The 9,139-nt window shown below is 41.4% G+C and overlaps 1 protein-coding gene across 1 annotated transcript in view; it reads left to right on the forward strand.

Moving 5' to 3' along the window:
- Positions 1-9,139, forward strand: part of LOC140737672 (kinesin-like protein KIF24) — a 78,219-nt gene extending 69,080 nt beyond the window's left edge. The window contains exon 13 of the mRNA XM_073064201.1: positions 7,147-9,139. Within this exon, the coding sequence (XP_072920302.1) occupies positions 7,147-7,284 (138 nt within the window). The 3' untranslated portion in view covers positions 7,285-9,139. The remainder of the gene's footprint in view (positions 1-7,146) is intronic.

Here is a 9,139-nt window from a genome sequence, read left to right on the forward strand (position 1 = left end):
ATGACAAACCACAACAATGTTCTCCTGTAAAATGTCTTGATACAACTTGAATTCATTGTTCCCTCAATGATTGCAAGTTGTCCAGGCCCTGAGGCAACATAGCAGCCCAGACCATGATGCTCCTTTCACAGTTGGGATGAGGTTTTGGTGTTGATGTGCAGTGCCCTTTTTCCTCCAAACATAGCAATGTGCATTTATGCCAGAAAGTTCAACTTTTGTCTCACCTGTCCACAGACTATTGTCCCAGAAGCATTGTAGAATGTCCAGGTGGTCTTCTGCAAATTTAACACGTGCAGTATTTTTTTTGTTGAGAACAGTGGTTTCCTCCATGGTGTCCTTCCATGAACATCATTCTTGTTCAGTGCTCTTGAGGTGATCTTTGCAGAATGCTCACATGTAGGGAGAGTAACGAGTTTCCTCCATTTCTAGACAATTTCTCTTACTGTGGACTGATGAACACTCAGATCTTTAGAAATGCTTTTATAACCTTTTCCAACTTTATGCATCTCTACAAGTCTTCTAAGGTCCTCTGAAGGTTGTTTTGATCAAGACATGCTGCACATAAACAGATCTTCTGAGAAGAGCAGTCTCTGTCAGTAACCTGACTTTGTGTGTCTTTTTATAGGGCAGGACACCTCTACAACCCACACCTCCAATCTCATCTCGTAGCTTTTGTAGAGGCATTACCACAGAGGGTCACATTCTTTTTCCTACAAATACATGTGTAACACACTCTACGGTTTCACTGCTAATATAATGGCTTCTCTGTAATGTTTCACTGCTAAGGTAATGGTTTCTCTGTAGCTGCAATGTTTGGGTTATGACTGGAGATAACGTGGGCTTTGGAATGTATGCTAGCCAATGAGAGGCACTGTTCTTTCTTGTGGGTCTGGGAGCAGGGATTTCATGGTCCTTTGTCAGCGAATGATGAAGAGAGAAGGCGTGAATGGAAAGAGTTGGTAGGCCACCGGACGGAGCGGTCTCAGAGCGAGGGTCCGACGATCAGTGATGCTTGGAGGAAGTCGATGGGGGATGAATGGACGATTCCGTGAGCTCCAATGTGTACTTTAGACTGTTTCATTAAAATGGGCCCTTTTTATTTTCTTTACTAACCCTCTAGTCAGATTAAGATTTATAAACTTCAATCGTTTAGTCAGGGGGGCGGATAGGAGATTTTGTGGGGAAGATCGGGAGTCTCGGATGGTATGTTGCTTCCCTGGTGCCGGGGTCCGAGACATCTCAGATCGGGTGCAGGTTATTCTCGAGAGGGAGGGCAAGAATCCAGATGTTGTGGTCCATGTAGGGACCAATGACGTGGGTAGGATGAGTGAGGGGGTCCTGCGTAGGGAGTTTAGGGAGTTAGGTGCTGAAGAGCAGGACCTCCAGGGTAACAATCTCAGGATTGCTACCTGTGCCACGCGAGTGAGGCAAGGAACAGGAGGATTATAAAGATTAATACGTGGCTGAGAGGATGGTGCAGGAGAGAGGGCTTCAGGTTTGTAGATAATTGGGCCTTGTTCTAGGGAAGGTGGGATCTGTTCCGAAGGGACGGTTTACATCTGAACTGGAGCGGTACTAACATTCTTGCAGGGAAGCTAGAGCTTCTTGGGGGGGGGGGGGGGGGTTGAAACTAAATTTGCAGGGGGCGGGGATCCAGAATGTGAGTCAGGATAGCGAGAGGAAGAATAAAGGACAGGTGGGGGGCTACATGGTTCCGGAATATTATGTGTGTAGTAGAGGAAGGTGGGCCAGAACAAGTGATAAGGAGGACTCGTGTACAGAGGGATGGTCTGACGGAACATGGAGTTAAATGTGTTGAAAGAATAAGTAAACGTAGGAAGGACAACAAAATTCTAGGGGCGTATAGCCCGATATGAGTTCGGGGAGCTGGGTTAAGCAGAATAGGCAGCGATTCAAACAGAGAGAGGAGAAATGGGTTAAAAATTCTATATCTGAATGCACGAAGTGTCAGGAATAAGGCGGATGAGCTTGAAGCCCAGGTGCGAGTGGGTAACTATGATGTTGTTGGGATAACGGAGACTTGGCTGCAGGGAGATCAGACCTGGGAAATGAATGTACAAGGGTATACATGCTATCGTAGGGACAGAAATGTGGGCAGAGGGGGTGGGGTGGCCCTGTTGGTGAGGAATGAGATTCAGTCCTTTGCAAGGGGGGACATAGGGTCAGGAGAAGTAGAGTCTGTGTGGATAGAAATGAGGAACAGTAAGGGCAAAAGGACCCAAATGGGTGTTGTCTACAGGCCACCAAACAGTAGCTTGGATATTGGGTGCAAGTTGAATAGGGAGTTAACATTGGCATGTGGCAAAGGTAATGTCGCAGTAGTTATGGGGGATTTCAACATGCAGGTGAACTGGGAGAATCAGGTTGGTGCTGGACCACAGGATAGGGAGTTTGTAGAGTGCCTACGGGATGCATTCTTGGAACAACTTGTACGAGAGCCGACCAGGGACAAGACTATTCTGGATTTAGTGTTGTGTAATGAACAGGATTTGATAAGCAATCTCGCAGTAAAGGAGCCATTAGGAGGTAGTGATCACAATATGATAAGCTTTTATCTGCAATTTGAGAAGGATAAGGGCAGCTCGGAGGTGTCAGTGTTGCAGATGAACAGGGGAAACTATGGAGCCATGAGGGAGGAGCTGGCCAAAGTTGACTGGACGGATAGCCTAGCAGAAAAGACAGTGGAACAGCAATGGCAGGTATTCTTGGGAATAATGCACAAGGTGCAAAATCAGTTCATCCCCCAGAGAAGGAAGGATTCAAAGGGGGGAAAGGGGCCTCAGTGGTTGACAAAGGAAGTCAGAGACTGCATAGCATTAAAAAAAGGAAATATGACAGAGCTAAGGTGAATGGGAGGACAGATGATTGGGAAGTTTTTAAGGAACAACAGAACTTAACTAAAAAGACAATACGGGGAGAAAAAATGAGGTACGAACGCAAGCTAGCCAGGAATATAAAGGAAGATAGCAAAAGCTTTTTTAGGTATGTGAAGAGAAAGAAGATAGTTAAGAACAATGTTGGGCCCTTGAAGAATGAATTGGGTGAAATTGTTATGGGAAACAGAGAAATGGCAGAAGAATTTAATGAGTACTTTAGATCTGTTTTCACTAAGGAAGACACAAGCAATCTCCCAGATATATGGATGGGCCAAGGACATAGGGTAACAGAGGAAATGAAACAGATTGACATTCGGAAGGAAACGGTGATGAGAAGACTGATGGGACTGAAGGCTGACAAATCCCCAGGTCCAGATGGTCTGCACCCTAGGGTACTAAAGGAGGTGGCCCTGGAAATTGCGGATGCATTGGTAATCATTTTCCAATGTTCCTTAGATTCAGGATCAGTTCCTGAGGATTGGAGAATGGCTAATGTTATCCCACTTTTTAAGAAAGGAGGGAGGGAGAAAACAGAGAACTATCGACCTGTCAGCCTGACATCGGTGGTGGGAAAGATGTTAGAGTCCATTATTAAGGATGAAATAGTGGCATATCTAGATAGCAGTGATAGGATTGGGCCGAGCCAGCATGGATTTACCAAGGGTAAATCATGCTTGACTAATCTGTTGGAGTTTTTCGAGGATGTAACCAGGAAGTTAGACGGGGCAGATCCAGTGGATGTAGTGTACCTCGATTTTCAGAAGGCATTTGATAAGGTCCCACATAGAAGATTGGTGGGTAAAATCAAAGCTCGGCATCGGGGGGAAGGCATTGACATGGATAGAAAACTGGTTGGCAGATAGAAAGCAAAGGGTAGCGGTGAATGGGTGTTTCTCGGAATGGCAGGTGGTGACTAGTGGGGTGCCACAGGGCTCGGTATTGGGACCACAGCTGTTTACCATTTACATTAACGATTTGGATGAAGGCATAGAAAATAACATCAGCAAATTTGCTGATGATACTAAGCTGGGTGGCAGTGTGACGTGATGAGGATGTTAGGAGAATTCAGGGTGACTTGGATAGGCTGGATGAGTGGGCAGATACTTGGCAGATGGCGTTTAATGTGAATAAGTGTGAGGTTATCCACTTTGGGAGTAAGTACAGGAAGGCAGATTATTATCTGAACGGTATAGAGTTGGATAAGGGAGTAATACAAAGAGATCTTGGAGTCCTTGTTCATCAGTCACTGAAGGTGAATGAGCAAGTGCAGCAGGCAATGAAGAAGGCTAATAGAATGTTGGCCTTTATTACAAAGGGATTTGAGTACAAGAGCAAGGAAATCCTCTTGCATTTGTACAGAGCCCTGGTGAGACCACACCTGGAGTATTGTGTACAGTTTTGGTCTCCAGGGTTAAGGAAGGACATCCTGGCTGTAGAGGAAGTGCAGCGTAGATTCACGAGGTTAATTCCTGGGATGTCTGGACTGTCTTACACAGAGAGGTTAGAGAGACTGGGCTTGTATACGCTGGAATTAAGGAGATTGAGAGGGGATCTGATTGAAACATGTAAGATTATTAAGGGATTGGACAAGATAGAGGCAGGAAATATGTTCCAGATGCTGGGAGAGTCCAGTACCAGAGGGCATGGTTTGAGAATAAGGGGTAGGTCATTTAGGACAGAGTTAAGGAAAAACTTCTTCTCCCAGAGAGTTGTGGGGGTCTGGAATGCACTGCCTCGGAAGGTAGTGGAGGCCAATTCTCTGGATGCTTTCAAGAAGGAGCTAGATAGGTATCTTATGGATAGGGGAATCAAGGGATATGGGGACAAGGCAGGAACCGGGTATTGATAGGAATTGATCAGCCATGATCTCAAGATGGCGGTGCAGGCTCAAAGGGCCGAATGGTCTACTTCTGCACCTAGTGTCTATTGTCTATTGTTTAATTGCATATGGTGTACTGTCTGATATTTTGCGGTTTGGATTTGTAATTGGGCAACACATCACGCAGCATCCACACAAACGAGATTTCTCAGTTTGGCTGGGCCGGAGGCTGTCTTACCATAGACAAATGTATGCTGGCCGAATCTCAGGGTTACACATGTAATATTGGATCATTTTTCTCAATAAATAAATGAACAAGTATACACACAAAATGCTGGTAGAACACAGCAGGCCAGGCAGCATCTATAGGGAGAAGTGATGTCGACGTTTCGGGCCGAGACCCTTCGTCAGGACAATGTATAACGTTTTTTGTGTTATTTATTTAATTGGGTCTCTTTATCCAGTTTTAGGACTTGCGTGAAGATCTGATCACATTTTAGATCATATTTATGCCGAGTTAGAGAAAATTCTACAGGGTTCACAAACTTCCTAGCACCACTAAAACGGGGTAGGATGAATTTGGGAGTTATGGAACTCATGCTGTCAAAGCTGAAGGGGGAGGCACATGAGCAACATACGTTGTCACTTTGGAGGTTGGTCGAGGTGAAGAGAGTGGATTACTCTGATTGGAGGAGGATGGAGTTTGGAAAATTCAGTTATAAATCTCCTTTATTGACACAAAGTTGGAAAAAAACCATTCTTTACTTAATTTAAGAATTAAGCTTAGTTGGTGATTTATAGTCAAACATGGTATATATATCTGGATGGAAAGAAAACCTCTTAGAACTTCTGGACCAGATAGGTTCCCTTCTAAACCTCATGATTCTGTTTCCAGTTCTTCACTGAACCAGATCACAGAAGAAGGTCTCTTTTATCCTGGCTGTTACTCAACCAATGCCTGGGAGCATTGAGACACGGTTAGACTTATGCACATCTTCACATATCCATGTCTTTCATTTGATCAGTCATTGGTGGGCTGTACTTATTATGCACAGATAGTTGTCTATCATCTTGTTAACAGTCCTGAGTTTGCTTACCTCTAAATTGGGGGTTCCCAACCTGGGGTGTATGGACCCCTTGCTTAAAGGACCACCATGGCATATAAAATGGTTGGGAACCCCTGCTCTAAATCCACTCCATAATGTACTGGTTAGGCACAGGAGTACATTCAGCCAGAGGCTCATTCCACCAAGATGTAACACTGAGCGTCATTCCTGCCTGTGGCCATCAAACTTTACAACTCCTCCCTCAGAGTGTCAGACACCCTGAGCAAATAGGCTGGTCCTGGACTTATTTCCACTTAGCATGATTAACTTATTATTATTTAATTACTTATGGGTTTTATATTGCTGTATTTCTACACTATTCTTGGTTGGTGCGGTTGTAACAAAACCCAATTTCCCTCGGGATCAATAAAGTATGTCTGTCTGTCTAAATGCATTCAGCACATTTGTACTTTTAGTTTAAATAAACAATTTAGTTTCTTTTGAGGGTCCTTATTTCAGCAGATGTAAATAGATATAGAAGTTTAACATTAATTTACATTATTCTTCTCATTATAAATTGCCCATAGCGTGGGTGAATGGTGGAATCTGGAGTCTCATCATTGGCAATAGAGGCCATGGACTGCATATCAGAATGGGATGTTAAAGATTAGTTTTATTTGTCACATATGTAGTACATATGTGAAATATATAGTGAAATATGTCATTTGCATCAATCTACAGATATTCTGGGGGCAGCTAGTAAGTGTCACCATGCTTCTGGTGCCGGCATGGCATACCTACAACTTACTAACCCTATCTTTAACCAATGTCTTTAGAATGTGGGAGGAAACCGGAGCACTCGGAAGAAACCCACACTTCAATGAGGAAACCATACAAAGTCCTTACAGACAGCCATAGGATTGAACCCAGATTGCTAGCACCTTAAACTGTTCCACTAACCACTATGCCACCGATGGCAGACTGGGGAGAATAAAATGGGATTAGTGTGGCATTCATGTAAATGGATGCTAGGTAGTGTAAACCTCAATAGGCTGAACAGCCTGTTTCTGCGGGGTGTAACTCTGAATCAATTTGCAATACAACACATGGCAGATTATATCATAGACAATAGCTTTAATTTATTACATTGGAGAGGTTACAGAAAATCAGGAATGAGTAGATGAATAGTATTGATTCCTTGTAGTTTTGTGAAAAACATTGTTAATGTTGGGTGGATTAGCTGTTTTTATATGGATATTTAAGGGATGTTTTTATAGATAATTGATTAACACTGCACTGATAGATACTAAATGTATGAATACTGCAACTAATTGTTTTCAATGTGGTTAAAATTGCCTGAACAAGCAATTCTTTTACTTGGCAGGACTTCAATGATTATGTAACACAACTGGAAGAGATCCTGATGCTAAAAGCTAGAAGCATCCAGCATTTGCAAGGCGAGATCCATAAGTATCAAAATCCTCCCAGGACAAAGCAACAATTGAATGATCCTGAATCTTAGCTTTAGTGTAAATTGTAGTGGTAAAGCAAGAGATTATCCGTGCATATATCTGACCTAAGTTTCAGAGCAATTATTATTTAAATACAAGATACAAAAGTAAATCTTTATATTTCTTAATTCTGAGATCTAATTTTGAACTTTCTGTGTGGGTACAGTCCAATATAATTTGAAGATTATAATTTCCCCTCTCAACTCTGTTCATTGTTGCTTCTGTCTGGATCCTATGCAAGTGTTCATTATTTATGTGTTCACCAGGTAATGATGATTATTATTACAGAGGGAAAATACATGCTACACATCAGGGTCATAATGGTTAACAGGCTTGACTCGTATGTTCAGCTATTATTGTACAGTCATAAACTAACTGGTGAATTAGGCACAAAAGAGGGAACTGTTCTGCCTTTGAGATAGAGGATGAAAACTCAGAAAGGGTGTACCATGTCAGAAATTCACACAATCAGACCAAACTGTATCAACACCAATTCGGGTTGGAGACAGAAAGGATAAGTCCTTAAAAAGGGGTTGACTCCAGTGTTGGAGTATTAGGTAAATGAGTTATAGATTGCACATTTGGAAAGAAAACAGAATATTAAGATTATATTATAGTGGTCGAGTAATGAACAATATGCAACATTAAATGCACATTTTAAAGTAAACTGAGAATAAGATTTAGAATTAATTTCTTGAAATTTTGCTTCAGTTTTTACACATGAAAAAAACCCAGCTGAAGTGGTGAAACCGAACACTGGGAACAGCAAATAATGGAATTGTTGAGTGGTGGAATAGTCTTGCTCATCATTACCTATATGAAGAAAACTGGAATTGAGTCAGTAGTTGATCTTTGATTTAAGTGGGTTAACATGCACGCCATACCACTTAGTGAGGACTTTGCATTGGTTGGGAGGTGCACAACTTTGAAATTCAGTCAAAGATCCTTCCTCTCACTGTAGTGTGTACTCCTGCAGGCACACAACATTACAAGGCAAACTAATATTTTCTCCTAAAATTAGAAATGTTTTAATAAGTTGCAAATATCATAATATGTATTGTTAAGTCTTTTTTTGTAAATCAGTCATTTGCTAGACTGTACAGAGACAAGTTTAAATATATCACTATAATGGACTGTGTAGGCATACTCCATTTTAAGGAAATGTAAGCTTGCATTTATTTTGCAGTGATTGAGGACTACTGAAAGTGATTCTACTAATTTTAGAAATATGGCACCCGAGCAATAAATATCACTGGTTCACCAAAGTCCACGTTGACCTCTTTCTGGGGAAAAAAAAAGTCAAATTGTGTTTCTTGACTATTCACTGAATAATCCGAACTACTTAAAGGCATTAGTTCACTTTTCAATTTCCCTTGTTTTCACTTTATTATATAGGTTAAGATACTGTTGAAACAATGCTAATATTGCAATCCTTGAATGTCTGAACAAAATTAAAGCTTTGTGTCTTATCTCTGTGGCAAAACACACTAATACAGACAATTGTTTTAAAAAAAACTTTGACATAAATAACCGCAAACTGATTTTCCTTATTAGAGTTCCATCAGTGAAGTGCAAAATTTAACCCCCCCACCCGATAAGCAAGAATCATTAGCAGGTAATAATTGATTGAACTAAGTCTTGCTATTTCAAAAATGCAATATTTCATTAAATTACATATGGGCACACAGGACAAGCAGTGAAAGAAAAAACATTTACTGTATTGAACTGATGTACTTCCTTTGAATTATTTTCACTTCCATTTGTGTAATTTCGCTGTATTTGCAGTTTATTTTGCAGTTCGAAATTTGTCATGGATATTTTAATGAAAATGTTGATTAATTAATAATTGTATTTTAAATAAACTGA

Source organism: Hemitrygon akajei, chromosome 13 (assembly GCF_048418815.1).
Source record: "Hemitrygon akajei chromosome 13, sHemAka1.3, whole genome shotgun sequence".
NCBI classification, from domain to species: Eukaryota; Metazoa; Chordata; class Chondrichthyes; order Myliobatiformes; family Dasyatidae; genus Hemitrygon; species Hemitrygon akajei.